This window comes from Mya arenaria, chromosome 7 (genome assembly GCF_026914265.1).
Source record: "Mya arenaria isolate MELC-2E11 chromosome 7, ASM2691426v1".
In the NCBI taxonomy this organism is placed as follows: Eukaryota; Metazoa; Mollusca; class Bivalvia; order Myida; family Myidae; genus Mya; species Mya arenaria.
The window spans coordinates 5,937,584-5,958,482 of record NC_069128.1 but is presented as its reverse complement, the minus strand read 5'-3'; the positions used below and the strand labels follow the sequence as shown (position 1 = coordinate 5,958,482).

At 34.4% G+C, this 20,899-nt stretch overlaps 1 protein-coding gene across 4 annotated transcripts in view; it reads left to right on the top strand.

The window, feature by feature from the left end:
* LOC128240102 (sodium- and chloride-dependent GABA transporter ine-like) overlaps positions 1 to 20,828 on the top strand; it is a 49,240-nt gene extending 28,412 nt beyond the window's left edge. For all 4 annotated transcript variants that reach the window (XM_052956598.1, XM_052956599.1, XM_052956600.1 and 1 more), the window contains 8 exons: positions 29 to 135; positions 1,340 to 1,458; positions 1,988 to 2,100; positions 2,762 to 2,914; positions 3,939 to 4,035; positions 5,747 to 5,820; positions 6,139 to 6,312; positions 13,465 to 20,828. In XM_052956598.1, coding sequence (XP_052812558.1) covers positions 29 to 135; positions 1,340 to 1,458; positions 1,988 to 2,100; positions 2,762 to 2,914; positions 3,939 to 4,035; positions 5,747 to 5,820; positions 6,139 to 6,312; positions 13,465 to 13,644 — 1,017 coding nt within the window. In that variant the 3' untranslated portion in view covers positions 13,645 to 20,828. The remainder of the gene's footprint in view (positions 1 to 28; positions 136 to 1,339; positions 1,459 to 1,987; positions 2,101 to 2,761; positions 2,915 to 3,938; positions 4,036 to 5,746; positions 5,821 to 6,138; positions 6,313 to 13,464) is intronic.
* Positions 20,829 to 20,899: the final 71 nt, after the last annotated feature.

Below are 20,899 nucleotides of genomic sequence, written 5' to 3'. Positions count from 1 at the left end.
AGCAATTTGCTATTCTTCCTTCTCACAGGACTGGCTAGACGGGTTTTCCCTGGTGACACACTCTGTCCCTGTCTGGACGGCCATACTGCCAACAATGGGGAAAATGACTGGTCAAGGGCGCCTCAGTAGAAATATGTGAGTGCAGGTCTAGAGGTTTATGTTTAGAGGGTAATATTATAATGTTAAGTTAAGGAATGAATTGCGGGGCTGATGTCATTATCGGGGTATGACACAATTGGGCTGGTCAAAGTGTGTGGAGTCAGAATTGCATTCATATCCCCGATAATGACATCAATACTGCAATTCATAACTTATATTTACACCAATATTTAATTATTTCATTCAAGAATTGTAAAAAAAATACTTCATTTCATTTAAGAAAACCTTTCAGTAATCCTTTCTTACCCATTCTGTAAATAGAACCACCCGACTGTAACCGGAAACATTTTTTCAAATGACGTCACAATAACGCGGGAAAATATCAACAACTTGAAATCACTTTTAAATGTAAAATTGAAACACTTATGGCAACAATACATTTAAAATATAATAAAATAACACTTTTTAAAATGTTGATTTATAATACATGGGACTTGTTGACACAATACAAACAATAACAAGATCAATACTTTTCATGTATTGTTATGCGATGAATTGCGATCTGAACATATCCGAAGATGTTGCGTTCATCGATTGATAAACACAATTGCCGAAAGGCAGTTCATTTAAGGAATGGAAGTTGAGGTGTAAATATAGGGTAATATTGCGATGTCTAGAGGGTATTAATATAAGTTTAAAGGGTAATATTATGATAATTAGAGGGATATGCTATCATGTTTATACGATAATATTGGGGTGTTAAGAGGGCAATATTGTGCTTATGATTTTAGAGGCTAAAATTAAGCTGCTAAGAGAGCACATGTAAAGTCAGAATGTTAAGTCGATAACATTTCTAATGTTTATAAGGTAAATTATTATAATCTTGGATGAAAAAGCATGTTATTTTCACATTTTTCATAGATTTTGGTTTCTGTTTTGTTCAATGAATTTAACATGGCGTTCACTGTTCTAGGCTGAAAATGTTTGAAATGACTTCATAACCTCATGTCTCACAATAGATTACTAATAAACACTTATTAAAGTAACATTTTTCTTAAATTTTGGCATAACAGAAACTTTGAAATTAAAAAAGCAAAAACTTATTTCACTCTTGATCACGGAAAGTTATGTTTAGACTCGTAAAAAATATTGCTTTCTATTACCACATAGTGAAATTATTATAATTTTTGATCCAACACCGAAATTCACCAATGTCCTCCATATCGCATGTATTTCCCAGATCTTGGATATTTGTGATCCTGGTATATGCTGCCACATGTCAGCTACCCCAGCTCGCCATGGCTCCCTACATTGGCAATCTACAACACATTGTGCCCAGCTACATGTACAACATTAAAGGTTGGTGACCACTTCAGTCCCTGTGGTCAGTTTTCACACACTTCCTGTATAGTTTATGCAGATCAAAATAAAGAAGCAAAATATTCATGACGGTTTGCAGCATGTCGCTAAATTAGCCTACATGTAAAAAAAAAAAACTGTTATCATTGATAAGTGCGAATAAATATTGTTGTTTGTTTAGTTATTAAATGAAGTTGCTCAAGCTCATGTCAGGAAAGACTGATTTGAGACTTAATTGTATGTATAACATTGGCCAATTTAATTCAATTCAATTTATCCTGAAGTTCCCAAAACTTTGACTGCTGTAAATGACTGGTTATAAGACGATAGTGGTTATAAGACGCAGGCTGATGAGCCAATTTCGGCCTGATATCACCCTCTGAAAAAAAATGTCAAAAGCTTGTTACTGTTTGTAAGACGCAGGCAATTTTTTACATCGAAATCTGAGGGAAAAATGTGCGTCTTATAACCAGTCATTTACGGTACTTGATTTCCAGATACAATTAATTATATCTTTGTTTTTGCACAGGTCTGGATGTGATATTCACGACCATGCCAGCAGCGTTTTCCCACCTGGGCATACCTTCTGTCTACGCTCTCTTATTCTACCTGTCCATATTCCTTGCGGGTCTCATGTTCTTGGTATGTACCCTAAATACATCAATTGCCATTCTAGATATTAAAATGAAACTTGGTTCACATGTTGCTAGGGGCATACTACACATGCACAGCAAGGGCCCATAACTCTGGAAATAATAATTGTTGAGTTATGCCCCTCATTTTTGTGTTGGCCCATGATCCCCTGTGCTCTTGAATAACTTAAAGCTGCACTCTCACAGATTGATTGTTTTGACAACTTTTTAATTTTTTGTTTTGGAATTAGCCAAATTTTGGGTAAATGTCTAAAAACAAGTGATATATGACAGCTGACAAAAGATCAGATCGCAATTTTCATATTTAAGCTAAAAAAATGATGATCTATGGTGCAAAGCGTTTCTACACTTAAAATAAAATGAGTATTTCGGCAGTTTTCCAAACAATTGAGATCTGTTCCATTGTGAAATATCTTATATGACTGCCTTGAAGGCTTTAGTGCCGAAATCAGCTAATTCTGCGACGAGTCAAAACTGTCAATTTGTGAAAGTGCTGCTTTAAACTTAAAAGTAGATGTTTGGTATCAATATTCCCTGTTTGCTTTAATTTCTTGATTAGTTCATCAGTACTAACATTAGTAGAATCAGATGGTAAAAGCTATGCCATTCATGCTATTGATTGTAAGTATTGCTCTCTGTTGACCTTTCAGATAGTTTCCATGTTTACAATACTGGACAACCTCGTGGACGGCCTCGTGGCGTGGAGTGAAACGTTTCAAGAAAGGCGGGCCTGTATCAACTTCTGTGCAGCGTTTGCTCTTATATCCGTGGGCATTGGGGCATCTATTCTTCATACGACGCAGGTAATAACCACATACGCCCTTGATCACTCGCTCTAAAACAGTTGAAACAAATTCAAGCGCAACATGCTTATCAATGATTGTGCAGTGTTTGCTCTTATATCCGTGGGCATTAGGGCACCTATTTTTCATACGTTGCAGGTAAAAAACACATTCACCCTTGATCACTCTACAACTGTGAAAATATTCAAGACAAGTGGGCTTGTATCAACCTTTTTCAGCATTTGCTCTTATAACTGTGGGCATTTGGGCATCCATTCTTCATATGACAAGAGCAACAGGCTTATCATTGATTGTTGCTCTTGTATCTGTGGGTATTGGGGCATCTATTTTTCACAAACATAGGTAATAACCACATTCGCCCTTGATCACTCATTTTACAACTGTGAAAATATTCAAAACAAGTGGGCTTGTACCAACATTTTGCAGCATTTGCTCTTATATCAATGGGCTTTGCTGCTTCAGATCTACTTTACCAGGTTAAGACTATGAAGCAATGTCATTTTCGAAGAGATGGGTTTGAATAAACCAGTAAAATGTTCGCTATTATTTCTGTTCTTGTTTGGGCTTCAATTCTTCATAGTTCACAGGTAAAGACCACTGGCTCTAAAATAACATGGATAAATCCTAAAATTAGGATTGACAGCTTTCAATTTCCGACTATGGTACAAATGTAAAGAGAGACTTGTATTAATTTGTTGCTGTGTTGGCCCTTCTATACTCCATACTATATCATAATATCTATAATTCATACTACAAATACCTTTTCTAGGTGAAATTTATAAGCAGACACAAGCATCTTCTAACTCTGTGCTGATTTTGCACTCAAACCTGTAATGTTGGTACTTCTATTTTAAAGGTGGGCTTACAAGAATATCAATATATGTACTCCAAATATTGCTCTGTTATGAACTATTTATCATGTATTTCCAGGCTGGGTTATATTGCTCTGTTATAAACTATTTATCATGTATTTCCAGGCTGGGTTACATGGCTTTGTTATGCACTATTTATCATGTATTTCCAGGCTGGGTTATACTACATCATAGTGATGGACCAGTGCGTACCAAAGCTGTTTTTCCTCACCGTGGCCCTGTATGGACTCACCCTTATCATCATTTATGGTACGTATATAGAATCAATCAAGGCCAGTTGGGTTGCGGGATCCTGACCAATCGAGGCCAGTTGGGTTGCGGGATCCCGACCAATCGAGGCCAGTTGGGTTGCGGGATCCCGACCAATCGAGGCCAGTTGGGTTGCGGTATCCCGACCAATCGAGGCCAGTTGGGTTGCGGGATCCCGACCAATCGAGGCCAGTTGGGTTGCGGGATCCCGACCAATCAAGGCCAGTTGGGTTGCGGTATCCCGACCAATCGAGGCCAGTTGGGTTGCGGGATCCCGACCAATTGAGGCCAGTTGGGTTGCGGGATCCCGACCAATCAAGGCCAGTTGGGTTGCAGGATCCTGACCAATCAAGGCCAGTTGGGTTGCGGATTCCTGACCAATCAAGGCTAGTTGGGTTACAAGGTCGAAAGCAATCAAAGCTTGTAAGGTCGCAGGATCCCGAACAATCAACGCTAGCGTTGTCGCGGGTTCCAAATCAATAATCGCATTTTGGATCGAGGGATCCAGAGCAAACGAATCTAGTGGGGTCGCATTAATGATATAATTTAACGCTTGCCCGAGACCCAGAGCAATCAACACTAGTGGTGTCGCATTTATGATGTAAATAGAATTTCAATTTTTTGGTGAATCAATAAGAAAATTATAAAACTATTTTCATACATTCGGTGTTGAATGACAACTCTTATTTTATCTTACTCAAACAAACCCCAAGCACTTCAGGATTGACAATCATAAGCTGTTAGAGCCCCTGTATAAAGGAAGTGTATAAATAAAATCAATGTACTGTGACAGCTGGTCTTTACTGGAGCCCCTGTATAAAGGAAGTGTATAAATAAAACCAATGTACTGTGACAGCTGGTCTTTACTGGAGCCCCTGTATAAAGGAAGTGTATAAATAAAACCAATGTACTGTGACAGCTGGTCTTTACTGGAGCCCCTGTTTAAAGAAAGTGTATAAATAAAACCAATGTATAGTGACAGCTGGTCTTTACTAGAGCCCCTGTTTAAAGAAAGTGTATATATAAAACCAATGTATAGTGGCAGCTGGTCTTTACTGGAGCCCCTGTATAAAGAAAGTGTATATATAAAACCAATATATGGTGGCAGCTGGTCTTTACTGGAGCCCCTGTATATAAGAAGTGTATATATAAAACCAATGTATAGTGGCAGCTGGTCTTTACTGGAGCCCCTGTTTAAAGAAAGTGTATATATAAAACCAATGAATAGTGGCAGCTGGTCTTTACTAGAGCCCCTGTTTAAAGAAAGTGTATATATAAAACCAATGTATAGTGGCAGCTGGTCTTTTACTGGAGCCCCTGTATAAAGAAAGTGTATATATAAAACCAATATATGGTGGCAGCTGGTCTTTACTGGAGCCCCTGTATATAAGAAGTGTATATATAAAACCAATGTATAGTGGCAGCTGGTCTTTACTGGAGCCCCTGTATATAAGAAGTGTATATATAAAACCAATGTATAGTGGCAGCTGGTCTTTACTAGAGCCCCTGTATAAAGAAAGTGTATATATAAAACCAATGTATAGTGGCAGCTGGTCTTTACTGGAGCCCCTGTATATAAGAAGTGTATATATAAAACCAATGTATAGTGGCAGCTGGTCTTTACTGGAGCCCCTGTATATAAGAAGTGTATAAATGATGCCAAGGTACAGTGGCAGCTGGAGTTCACAAGATTGTTCTGTATACTTTACAGCAAAGCAGAACTTTGGCATCGCAGAGCGGGTTGTGATGTCGGTGTGGTGTGGAGTGTCTACGCTCATTACAGCCGTGAGTATTAATACAGGCCTTGTTCTAGGCATTTTGGGAAATAGGATTAAGTATTACGTCCTTTGCAGTGAATCATTTTTAAATCTGAGTGCGTCAGTCTTTTCAACTCACATGTTTGAAAACCATGTGTTCTGATAAAAATATTGAGAGTCATAAGCACTTATTTGTGCACATTTGACCCTAAAACATAATCCTTCAGCTGCCCATATTTTGAAATAATTTGATGCGACAGATCCTAGCAAGTTCCCTGTTCTAGCTTTTATATAGTTTTTCTTACAATAATCTGAAAATCACTGCATTGACCATCAATATTTTCAGGCCATATTCTTGTACCAGTTTATTACTGAGTTGGAAGACATTCCCCGCTACCACGAGATGGAGATCAAAGGCCTGTGGGACTTGGTGTGTTGGATATTCGCCAGTGCCCCGTTTCTCGCCATACCTGCAGCCATGATCCACGCCTGTCAGTCAGAGGACGGCACATGTGTAGAGGTATGGTTGAGTTGTCAAAGTGTGACACAAAAGTCCAGTGTCTCCTTATGTTTGAAACAAGTCCTCAAAGTTCTACATTTTATTTACAAGTCATCAAATATCTGTTGAATAACTACGACTCTCTAGCTCGAAAGTAAAAACCAGACTTCCTAGCTTGGAAGCAAGAACCAGACTATCAGAGCTACGTGCGATCAGCCCTCGCCTCAATATTTAAACTACGTCATATCTACGTGATCTCACCTAGCTACCTTCGTATCTTAGGTATTTCCCTAGGATTATGATCACGCGCATATGCAAGACCGCATTGTGTTACAAAATTTACATTCTCAGAGCTACAGCTAACTTTTTACCTTACAGTGTATTACAAACCTTATGTTATAGTGTAAAGTGTGGTCTACATGGTGGTTATATTGAATACAGGGGTTAAAGCTAAAGCATTCTCCGAGCTACAGCTAACATTCAGTCACAGTGTACTGCAGCCTTTCAGTAATAGTGATAAGTAAAGTGTTCACGTTGGTTATATTGAAAATATAAGTGTAGACTACATGTTGGTGATATTTTGAATACCTAAGTGTAGTCTACAAGTTGGTTATATTGAATTCGTAAGTGTAGTCTACACGTTGGATATATTGAATTCATTAGTGTGGTCTACAAGTTGGTTATATTGAATTCGTAAGTGTAGTCTACACGTTGGTTATATTGAATTCATTAGTGTGGTCTACAAGTTGGTTATATTGAATTCGTAAGTGTAGTCTACACGTTGGTTATATTGAATTCATTAGTGTGGTCTACATGTTGGTTATATTCAATACATAAGTGTGGTCTACAAGTTGGTTATATTGAATACATAAGTGTAGTCTACACGTTGGTTATATTCAATACATAAGTGTGGTCTACACGTTGGTTATATTGAATACATAAGTGTGGTCTACACGTTGGTTATATTCAATACATAAGTGTGGTCTACACGTTGGTTATATTCAATACATAAGTGTGGTCTACACGTTGGTTATATTCAATACATAAGTGTGGTCTACACGTTGGTTATATTCAATACAAACGTGTGGTCTACACGTTGGTTATATTGAATACATAAGTGTGGTCTACACGTTGGTTATATTCAATACATAAGTGTGATCTACACGTTGGTTATATTCAATACATAAGTGTGGTCTACACGTTGGTTATATTGAATACATAAGTGTGGTCTACACGTTGGTTATATTGAATACATAAGTGTGGTCTACACGTTGGTTATATTGAATACATAAGTGTGGTCTACACGTTGGTTATATTGAATACATAAGTGTGGTCTACACGTTGGTTATATTGAATACATAAGTGTGGTCTACACGTTGGTTATATTCAATACATTAGTGTGGTCTACACGTTGGTTATATTCAATACATTAGTGTGGTCTACACGTTGGTTATATTCAATACATAAGTGTGGTCTACACGTTGGTTATATTCAATACATAAGTGTGGTCTACACGTTGGTTATATTCAATACATAAGTGTGGTCTACACGTTGGTTATATTCAATACATAAGTGTGGTCTACACGTTGGTTATATTGAATACATAAGTGTGGTCTACACGTTGGTTATATTCAATACATAAGTGTGGTCTACACGTTGGTTATATTCAATACATAAGTGTGGTCTACACGTTGGTTATATTGAATACATAAGTGTGGTCTACAAGTTGGTTATATTGAATACATAAGTGTGGTCTACACGTTGGATATATTGAATTCATTAGTGTGGTCTACAAGTTGGTTATATTGAATTCGTAAGTGTAGTCTACACGTTGGTTATATTGAATTCATTAGTGTGGTCTACACGTTGGTTATATTCAATACATAAGTGTGGTCTACACGTTGGTTATATTGAATTCATTAGTGTGGTCTACACGTTGGTTATATTCAATACATAAGTGTGGTCTACACGTTGGTTATATTGAATTCATTAGTGTAGTCTACACGTTGGATATATTGAATTCATTAGTGTGGTCTACAAGTTGGTTATATTGAATTCATAAGTGTAGTCTACACGTTGGATATATTGAATTCATTAGTGTGGTCTACAAGTTGGTTACTGTGAAATCATTAATGTTCGTGGGCATGAAATTTCGTGGTTTGCCGAAAAAAAACAATTTCGTGGGTACTTGAATTCGTGGATTTTCATTTTTGAAAAAAAAAATCGAAGATGCGATCGTCCTAGATTGTCTGCATAATATCCACGCACTGGCCTGTGATTTACGTCTTCTACGTCACTCGGTTTATGACACTCGCTAATGTGGTACGACATGCCAATTAGTGCATATACCCATGTCACTTATCGATTTAATTGGAAATAAAGGTAATAAAAGAGGATGTACCCTGATCATAAATACAGATAGGGGAAGCCATTGAATGCCAATTAAGAATTTTGCAAACTGTGAAAACACCGAAAAGGTGCGTATATTGTCACGTTCGGTGCTTAGTAACCTTCAATGTACTAGTAATCGATTAATTATTTCATTAAATAAAAAAATCGAGTACAGACACTCATCACGCACATCTTGTAAACTTGGAGATTTTCATTAACAGCACACGTTTAAACACGTGCTTATAACTGTCATTTGCTGCATAAAACACATTTAATTGATTTGGTTCATTATTTGTTAAAGGCAGTTATAATATATTAACAGAATAATAATCGTAAGTTATACAGTGAGACAGGTTTTAACACTGTATACTGCGACATCTGTAAATAATATACTAAAGTATGTACGTAACAAGGCAATTGAAAAACTGAATAAAGGGTTTATATTTCGTGGGATCTTGAATTCGTGGATCACCCAACCCACGAAAACCACGAACATTAATGCCCCACGAACATTAATGATTTCACAGTATATTGAATTCATTAGTGTGGTCTACACGTTGGTTATATTGAATTCATTAGTGTGGTCTACAAGTTGGTTATATTGAATTCATTAGTGTGGTCTACAAGTTGGTTATATTGAATTCATTAGTGTGGTCTACACGTTGGTTATATTGAATACATTAGTGTGGTCTACAAGTTGGTTATATTGAATTCATTAGTGTGGTCTACACGTTGGTTATATTGAATTCATTAGTGTGGTCTACAAGTTGGTTATATTGAATTCATTAGTGTAGTCTACAAGTTGGTTATATTGAATTCATTAGTGTGGTCTACACGTTGGTTATATTGAATTCATTAGTGTGGTCTACAAGTTGGTTATATTGAATTCATTAGTGTAGTCTACAAGTTGGTTATATTGAATTCATTAGTGTGGTCTACACGTTGGTTATATTGAATTCATTAGTGTGGTCTACACGTTGGTTATATTGAATTCATTAGTGTGGTCTACAAGTTGGTTATATTGAATTCATAAGTGTGGTCTACACGTTGGTTATATTGAATTCATTAGTGTGGTCTACACGTTGGTTATATTGAATTCATTAGTGTGGTCTACACGTTGGTTATATTGAATTCATTAGTGTGGTCTACACGTTGGTTATATTGAATTCATTAGTGTGGTCTACACGTTGGTTATATTGAATTCATTAGTGTGGTCTACACGTTGGTTATATTGAATTCATTAGTGTGGTCTACACGTTGGTTATATTGAATTCATTAGTGTGGTCTACACGTTGGTTATATTGAATTCATTAGTGTGGTCTACACGTTGGTTATATTGAATTCATTAGTGTGGTCTACACGTTGGTTATATTGAATTCATAAGTGTAGTCTACACGTTGGTTATATTGAATTCATAAGTGTAGTCTACACGTTGGTTATATTGAATTCATAAGTGTAGTCTACACGTTGGATATATTGAATTCATAAGTGTAGTCTACACGTTGGTTACATTCAATACATTAGTGTGGTCTACACGTTGGTTATATTGAATACATAAGTGTAGTCTACACGTTGGTTATATTCAATACATTAGTGTGGTCTACACGTTGGTTATATTGAATTCATAAGTGTGGTCTACACGTTGGTTATATTCAATACATTAGTGTGGTCTACACGTTGGTTATATTGAATACATAAGTGTGGTCTACACGTTGGTTATATTGAATACATAAGTGTGGTCTACCCGTTGGATATATTGAATTCATAAGTGTAGTCTACCCGTTGGATATATTGAATACATAAGTGTGGTCTACACGTTGGTTATATTGAATACATAAGTGTGGTCTACACGTTGGTTATATTCAATACATTAGTGTGGTCTACACATTGGTTATATTCAAAACATTAGTGTGGTCTACACGTTGGTTATATTGAATACATAAGTGTAGTCTACACGTTGGTTATATTCAATACATAAGTGTGGTCTACACGTTGGTTATATTCAATACATAAGTGTGGTCTACACATTGGTTATATTGAATACATAAGTGTGGTCTACACGTTGGTTATATTGAATACATAAGTGTGGTCTACACGTTGGTTATATTGAATACATAAGTGTGGTCTACACATTGGTTATATTCAATACATAAGTGTGGTCTACACATTGGTTATATTGAATACATAAGTGTGGTCTACACGTTGGTTATATTCAATACATAAGTGTGGTCTACACGTTGGTTATATTCAATACATAAGTGTGGTCTACACGTTGGTTATATTGAATACATAAGTGTGGTCTACACGTTGGTTATATTGAATACATAAGTGTGGTCTACACGTTGGTTATATTGAATACATAAGTGTGGTCTACACGTTGGTTATATTCAATACATTAGTGTGGTCTACACGTTGGTTATATTCAAAACATTAGTGTGGTCTACACGTTGGTTATATTGAATACATAAGTGTAGTCTACACGTTGGTTATATTCAAAACATAAGTGTGGTCTACACGTTGGTTATATTCAAAACAAAAGTGTGGTCTACCCGTTGGTTATATTCAAAACATAAGTGTAGTGTACCCGTTGGTTATATTTAATACATAAGTGTGGTCTACACATTGGTTATATTCAAAACATAAGTGTGATCTACACGTTGGTTATATTCAATACATTAGTGTGGTCTACACGTTGGTTATATTCAATACATAAGTGTGGTCTACACGTTGGTTATATTCAATACATAAGTGTGGTCTACACGTTGGTTATATTCAATACATAAGTGTGGTCTACACGTTGGTTATATTGAATACATAAGTGTGGTCTACACGTTGGTTATATTGAATACATAAGTGTGGTCTACACGTTGGTTATATTCAATACATTAGTGTGGTCTACACGTTGGTTATATTCAAAACATTAGTGTGGTCTACACGTTGGTTATATTGAATACATAAGTGTAGTCTACACGTTGGTTATATTCAAAACATAAGTGTGGTCTACACGTTGGTTATATTCAAAACAAAAGTGTGGTCTACCCGTTGGTTATATTCAAAACATAAGTGTAGTGTACCCGTTGGTTATATTTAATACATAAGTGTGGTCTACACATTGGTTATATTCAAAACATAAGTGTGATCTACACGTTGGTTATATTCAATACATTAATGTGGTCTACACGTTGGTTATATTCAATGCATAAGTGAAGTTTTTAGATGACAAGCTAAGAAAGATAAGATAGGATGGATTAGCCAGGATATATAACATTCTAGGATGGAAAAGTTAGGATATATAACATGCTAGGATAGATAAGCTAGGAGAGATGACATGCTAAGTTAAATAAGCTAGGATATACAAGCTAGGATAGATAACATGCTAGGATAAATAACATGCTAGGATAAATAACATGCTAGGATAAATAACATGCTAGGATAAATAACATGCTAGGAGCATGATAGATAACATGCTAGGATATATAACAAGTGTGATAGATAACATGCTAGGATATATAGTATATTTGGATAGATAACATGCTAGGATAGATAATCTAGAATCGATATGCGAGGATAGATAAGCTCGGATATATAAACTCGAATAGATGACACGCTTAGACAAATAAGGTAGGATAGATTAGCCAGGATATATAACACGCTAAGATAGATAAGCTAGGATATATACAAGATGATACAAGCTATGCTAGATAACACACTAGGTTAGATAACATGCTAAAATAAATTAGCTAGGATAGATAACACGCTAGGGTATATAACACGCCAGGGTATATAACAAGCATGATAGATAGCACGCTAGGATATATAACATCCTAGGAAAGATAACACATTAGGATAGATAACATGCTAGGATATATAACATTCTAGCATAGATAACATGCTAGGATAGATAACACGCTAGGATAGATAACACGCTAGGATAGATAACACGTTAGGGTATATAACACGCCAGGGTATATAACAAGCATGATAGATAGCACGCTATGATATATAACATCCTAGGAAAGATAACACACTAGGATAGATAGCACGCTAGGATATATAACATTCTAGGAAAGATAACACACTAGGATAGATAACACACTAGGATAGATAACACGCTAGGATAGATAACACGTTGAGATAGATAACACGCTAGGATAGATAACATGCTAGGATAGATAACACGCTAGGATATATAACATGCTAGGATATATAACATGCTAGGATAGATAACATGCTAGGATAGATAACACGCTAGCATAGATAACACGTTGAGATAGATAACATGCTAGGATAGATAACATGTTAGGATAGATAACACGCTAGGATAGATAACACGTTGAGATAGATAACATGCTAGGATAGATAACACGCTAGGATAGATAACACGTTGAGATAGATAACATGCTAGGATAGATAAGCTAGGATAGATAACATACAGGGGGGAAATGGTGTGAAAAATAAGGTTTAATCTTCTCTTGTGTTTCAAGAACATTATGAAATCAGCAAAAAAATTAGCACTATTAAAAGTACGCAAACAATTATTTTAATCATTCTTTGTGGAAAAAAACTGCTATCTATGGTAATGGTAAAATTCATTATAATTTCATGCTTAAAATTAAAAGAAGCAATGGAAGGTCACTTTCCTTCTGTATAAATATGTAAAAATGTTTTTTCTTACCTTATCCAGCAGGAAAAGTTAATAAATATGTGGTTTCTTTATGTTATAGGTATGGTCAACAAGTTGAAATCAATTTATGACAATATGCTTCCTACATCTTTTTACAGCGAATCAAGTTTGTATTTTGTGGCATCAAGCAAGACCCCTATAGCCCGCCAGAAGAGTACGGCTACCGCCACCCCGACCCCAGCGCTCCACCCTATGGAGGAATAGACCATCCCACATACACATACATGGACCAAGATGGCTACCCGATGGAGGATTTATCATGTTACAAGTCAGACTGAGATCTTGTGACAAAAAGATTAACTGGTGAACATTTTGTGAAATATGTGGGTACCTTTAGAGATCATTTAGTGGAAATAGTTTAAATCTTTGTTATTGTTTGTTATATGGTTCATATATGTGGTCTGTGACCATCCCTGGTACAGATATGTGAACAAACAATATATATCCTATGGTGAAATGTTTGTATTACAAACCTCATTGTTTGAAAATGTGGGTAATTTGTAAAAAGAAGAGGATTGTGTTGATTTATTCAGATTTGTCAGTATTTGGAAAATACTCATTCTATATAATCATGTATGGATCAGGACAGATATCTTATGGAGGACTTACCATGTTGCAAGTCAGACAGATGAAATGCAGGTTAGCTCCTTAGTTATTAAGGATATGTGCAATTTATGCCTGATGAAAATGGATTTATGATGATTTCTCAGTTTTTGTTTATGTGATGACATGTAGAGGTCTTTCTACAGACACATATATGAGCTCAAGATGACAGTTTCTCTATTTCCTGCAAAGCAAGTCCCATGTGGATAAACAGTGTAATATGTCCCGGATCAGTGATTCAGTGTGGACCTCTCACATATCTGCTCAGGACCCATGGTAGTGAAACATGGGGATCCTGAGTGATGCATCCAAACTTGAAGGTGAACCAGTGCCAAGAGTACATATATTAATATTTGTTAGAAGTTTTGTGACAGGAATAGGAGAGTCAGTTAAAATCAAGCATGTGTTATATACAGTATATAAATGTACATGGTGTGTGGAAAAGATGAGTCATCTAAAGCAGGACTTACTTTACTGCAATTCTGACTATATTCATATTATTAGCTTGTATTTGTATGTGAAACAATGAACAAGGGTTTATTTAGGGTGTGAAGTGTCAAGTTTCTTTAGTTAAATAATAATTTTTTCAGGTTTCAGGTTTAAAATATTGCAGTATGTTTTTATCTGAACAATTTGGGGCTAAAGTTTTACACCCATTCCCATTATTAACTATAATTGTGTACTTTCTGCAATAAAAGTCGGAATTAATATTTTTTATGTGGATATACTGGTTTATTCGGCACATATTATTTGGACAACTTATAATATATGTTTGTTCATGGTACTGACAGCAACTGTTTATAAAATACTGCAATTTGTTACTCCAGATATATATTAATGAATATGCAAGTTGTAAAAACGCTGGTATCAGATACCTTCATTCTATATTCACTCATATAGCTAGGACATGCAATAGTAGATATATATCTCTGGCCTGTCACAAGACTTTTGTAACTCGATATAGAAATAGAAGACGTGACAACAGACGGACACTAAGCCCGCGAGTTGTGTAAGGGATTGGATTATAAATAAGTCTAGTCAGTTATTCTAAAATTCCAAAACCAGATGGTAGAATATTTCCTTTGTCAGATATTGATGTTAGTATAGTTATGTAAATGTATTTCAAGCGCTCAGTGCAACACTGGCTCAACTCCTTTTTATGGAGTTACTTCCGTCTGGCGCTGAACCCTTGAATTTCAATGAATCTGTTCCTAGTGGATTTCTCAACCAGGGGTCTTTTCAAGATCGTTGCTGATTTTAGTCCTAAATTAAATTATATTATTGTCATATTACCGTTATTTAGATACATATTTGTGTTTATTATATGCCTATCAAATTCCTTTTCCATATCCAACAGTGAAAATACAACCCACTGTTTTGAAAAATCCGTATCTTGATACTGTCATTTTCTGATCCCGTATCATGCGAGTACTGTGTGTTATGTCGGAACTACTTTCGCGTTGCTAAAATTAGCGTGACAAAAAAACCCTGGTAAAACCTGTCAACTTTTAAATACATTAAATTATCTAACTTTACTCACGCTCCTCAAGCATGTTAACATTCAGGAACATGGTTCTCATGTTCTTCAAAGAACCATGAGGAAAAGCACAAAGTAGAGAACACTTCCAATCTATCTAGACAGCTACTTCAGTGAACTAGTTGTTTGCCATTTCGAAGTTCATAAAGAGTTGCATTAAATCCATGTTTATTATTATAAAATATAAGGAGCTCGCCAATACAAAGAAGAAGGCGAATTCGCGTCATCGATAGAAATAGTGTTTGACTCACAAACTTCCCTCAATTCTGCATATTATGATCGTCAAAAAATCCCACAAATGTTTACTTTGTTAAAAATGGCCGCGTTACATCTACAGGAAATAACGATTAGTGTATACTTGTTGAACAAGTACTGTTTTTTTTTTGTTGTCGTTTTTTGTGCTATGACATTTAATAATTGTTTTCGTAATAGCAATTTGTTAATTTTGCTAAAACATAAAATATTTTTTTCTTACTTTGCTCAATAAAGTGAATATGTCACTTCTGACTTCATTTCGCTGTAGTAGCCTCCCTTGACTTCCCTTGACTTCCTTACACAAAACTACATAACATATTCCAATTCATACGCACATTTGACAGATGGCGGAAAAAATTTAAATCAAATATAAACCGAAAAATAGATAGGAATAATGAAATATGCAGGTATATAATAAATGGAATATAACCATAAAACGCTTTTCTGGTGACCTGCATCACGTCTCGTTCGATGAGTAAACATGTATATGTCGAGACCTGCGGTCTTGACGGATACGTGTTTACACACCGAACTCGACGTGATACAGGTCACCAGAAAAGTGTCCTATCATAATATCCCCTATGAACGTTTACCAGTTTCAAACATGAACACAAAGTGGAGTAAATAAATACAACAACAGTATATTGCCACATGTGAGGTTTATATGGACTTAAGATTATTGAAGTTATGAACAAAATAGTTCCTTGAAACGATCCCTGTGTCAAGCAGATAAAATGAAAACTTTGATGGGCGAAAATGTTCTAAGTGATATTAAATAAGGAAACAGATAGAACGTTTCTGCTCTCACCTCTAGTTTTATAAGTTTGTTCATATTGTGTTGACAATTGTTATAGTTTGATGTGTATTTTTAAAAATTGAAATGTTGCCATAGTAATCATGTTGAGATTGTTGTTCTTTTAACAGTTTTATGTGTGTAGCTTTTTTGAAATACATATACAGGAGTGATCTATTTTTTATGTGTATTAACTTTTGCTCTTAATTAAAAGAGCACGATTAAAGGTTGTATTGTATTTGTTATATAATATTATGAATTTCAACAAGTATAAATTGGTCCAGGGTTTTTCCCTTGTCTGTGAAAGGGGCCAGGGCCCTTTGAATGGTGAATATTGCGAGTTTTGTGAAAAACCAGATTATTAATATGATTATTGAATAATTGAAATGGGGCTACTATTATTCCTGAATTAATTTGAACCTTAATACATGTGTAGGAAATAATTCTAAACAGTCCATCAATAAAAGATGTGTAACATAAGATTTTAGAATTACTAATTTTACTTTCTTAAGTTTGTTTTCTTTCAATGTCATTTTTGCCCATTGGGGTCTTACTGTAAGTTTTAAGTCATCATTAAATATGACATCGTTGTTTCCTATGACTAAATATAGAATGTCGACACTCATGGTGTATTAGGCCCATGGTATATTTAATGTAATTTCGATCCTTTTTATGAATTACGTCTTTGATATGATGACAAGAAATGATGGTTCAAAAAAATCAAAAGACTGATTTCTGCTAATTGCTGTTGACTTTACTTGTTGAAATGGTAGACATTGTAATGCTCTCATGAACTTGAATATACTTACATGCACACATTTTATATTGCACGTTTTCTTGTTCTTTTAATCAAACATTTTGTTATAGTGCAACCGATCAAATGCCAACTAACATAATATTTCAATTTAGTCTGATAGAGGAATTAAAAAGAGCTTAACCATTCAATAAAAGAAAATCATCAGGTATAAGAAATTATTTGTGTATTTGAATTAGTGCTGCACAAAATACTGAATGCTAGTATGATCAATAACACATGTGGTAAAATGATGTAAAAAATGAGTAAAAATTATGTCCTTGACAAAATATGAATTTCAAGATCTTTCTGGAATCAGCTGGAAATGGACTTGGAAAAAACTGTCGAATATATTTAGATAAATAGTATTGAGGCAATAACGTAATATCATATTCTGTGGAGCAAACTGAGTACTATATAATATTCGGTAATGTTTATTTTTTAACAAGCCTCTCTATGAATATTTTTTAACAAGCCTCTCTATGAACTTTGCACAGGTATGATATGTTTTATACGTTTAATGTAATATATTGAGTTAAGTGAAGTTAATCATCATTCTTGTTAAATGTAGCAGACAATTGAACTTTCACAGTTGAGTAGACAGCAATAAATTATTGTTCTTTAAAAGTTGAGTAGAAAATTGGTCTTTTAAAATTGAGTTAGACATTGTTTTTTTAAAGTTGAGTAAACAATTACTCTTTTTAAAGTTGGGTGAGCAATTGTTCTTATAAAGTTTTTTTTTAAAGTTGATTAAACAATATTTCTTTTAAAGTTGAGTAAACAATTGTTCTTTTACAGTTAGCTGAAACTATGTTCTTTTTAAGTTGAGTAAAAAATTGTTCTTTTAAAGTTGAGTAAACAAGCATGCTTTTAAAATTCAATTCTTCTTGAATAATAATGTTGAAGTGAGAATAATATTTCGATTTTTCTCTAACGCTTAGTTTGTTTTCCCTTGTGAAGATTTTGAAATTGGAACAAATGAAAAGATTCAAGAGTGTCAGTAAATAAATACTTATTTTGAATTATCACTATTTCTGTAATTGTACATGATAAATGATCAAATTGTTTTGTTCTGTTTATTTTATGCTGTTCCTTAAGGATAATTTTATGTTTCATGATTTATCTTATTCATTTGAAATGACTTACCAGTAGTGTTTGCTTGCTTCAGTTGCTTCACCGACAGTCTTTCAGTGCTTTCAGCGCTTTGATTACAATTTGTGTTCTAGGCTAATGTCTCAATATCAGCATTCCAAAAGCTTTAAATAATAATAAATTATTTAGTTATGAAAGTTCTTTTATTTTTCATTGTTTTTCTAAGATGCATGCATAATTTTTTGATTTTTGAAGTTTATTTTTTAAATTATTTGTTTGAAAAGGACTACAAGGCATTTCATATTACATTTTTGTCAGCGAAAATGAGTCATAATGAGGTATGTTTTGTAAATACTCTCTATTGTAAGTTATAGAGGATATTGTTTATTTCAGTTTAAGATCGTATTTTATTTCACGAGTGTCAAAGAAAAACATATTTTTATGAGTGGCTTCGCCACGAGTGAAAAATAGTTTTTCTGTGAACACAAGTTGAATAAAATACGATTTTACAATGAAATAAAAACAATCTGCTTCTTTTATCCTTTTTTTCCAAATTTTATAGAATTTTAATTTATTTTCTTAATTACCCCCTTTTTGCAAAGATTTTACGCCGCTACCCCTTGGGTTGCCCCTTATACAAAATTATAGCTGTCAATTTTCTTTTTCCGGTTTGTTGAGAAAGAGTTCTCTGATATTCTGTTTTATAGTTTATTGTTTGCTCTTTTTCAAGTGCAACGATTTTATGAATTTTATGAATGAAGTTTTAAAAGTGCATCCATATCACAAAAATAACGATAACAATTTTATTTTTAGCGTGGTATGAATACATTACCAAATAACTACGCCGCCTTTATTGAATGAAAATTTGAAGGTCGAATGTGTTGGCAAAAAATTGCTGATAATCATTGGACTTAAAACATTTTTCGTAGTTTAAGAGTGTGTTTCATGATACATGGGTATTCAGCCATCTTACTGTCAGAGACCATTCTGTTTTGCTTGAAGACAGGTTTCCAGCTACTGATGAGGACCACGCTAGTTTGTTGTCAAATTTTGAGGCGTAGGTGGGGTAAAAAGAATAAGTAAATCTGTAAATTGGTGTGTGAATTTTCCGGGAAATTCGTATACAACGACAAACACAATTCAAAATACATTTTAACAATGATATAACATTAATGTTTGAACAGTTGTTTTCGTCTGTAATTTGTTTGGTATGAAAGCAAACGTTCGAATATTCAGATTCAAGATGAAGAAAACATTTTTAAAAAAAACGGAATAACCATTTTCCTAGTTGTTAATTTCCCAATATATCCTAATTTAAACTTATAACATGTAACATTTCTTTAAATTTAGAATATTATATTTGCAAACATTTTCTGTTTCAAAGGAGAAGTGTTCTGTTTTAATCAAGGGGAAGTAACTGCAATGGATTTTAAAAGTACTTCTGAAAGTTGGTATTTTCACTCCTTATTTTTCAGTGAAAATATCAAATTGATATTTTCACTGTTGTGATTTCAACGATAAAACTCCATATTTTATCGAAAAACATGAAAGAAAATTCATTTAAAAAAATAATCTTTTTAAATCATATCAAGTTGTTGGATTTTATGCTTTAAACGATGAAGTGAAAACATTAACAGGACTCATTTTCGCAATTGACGTCATATATTTCTACCATTTATTTTGAGTATTTTTGTTTTAAAATATTTCTATGTGGACACCATTTATGGCATAAAGGCACTTTCTTACACATTATAGAGTCACACTTTGCGAAATCGTTCGGAAGGCGGGTTGTTGCAAAACGCATGTAACATGAAGTCATTACCAATAAAGTTAACAAACGGGAGAATTTAAAATGTTCATAAATTGTTTCACGAATGGCTTTCCATTATTCATAACTCTTTTTTTCTGGTTGTATTCAGAATTTTATATATTTTTGATGTTCAAATTATGTTTTTATTTCATATCTTAGTAAAATAGTTTATGCTATGAACTTTGTGTTTTTGATTTTGTCTGTCAATTAAGTTGGTCCAACCCGAGCGCCACTTTGAACACAAAATTTACATATATGTGGGCCACATACCTTTATGATACCGCCTGTCGCCAACAAGTTTACAAAATGAAAATATGTGTGGCCCACATACGTTAGATGCTGACATCGAAATGTTTTTTTGTTTTAATGTGTTAATCACTGGTAAGGCTAAAACAAACTGCGTTCACTTCACCTATAATGATTGTAAGATATAAGCTATTGGCTGGTTTTGGATGTTTGTTGATTTGTACTTTTTAAAGATTAAGATATTGTTTTCTTTGTGTATGCTACATGTACATAACTTTATGTATTGCCCATTTACCCATTTTGCATGTTTCATTTAATAAAATCTAGTCTGAATTACGCTGTTTAAGTTTGTTTATACTCAATTAGTGTTAGTGTTTGGTGTGAACGCCGTATATAACTAGGTA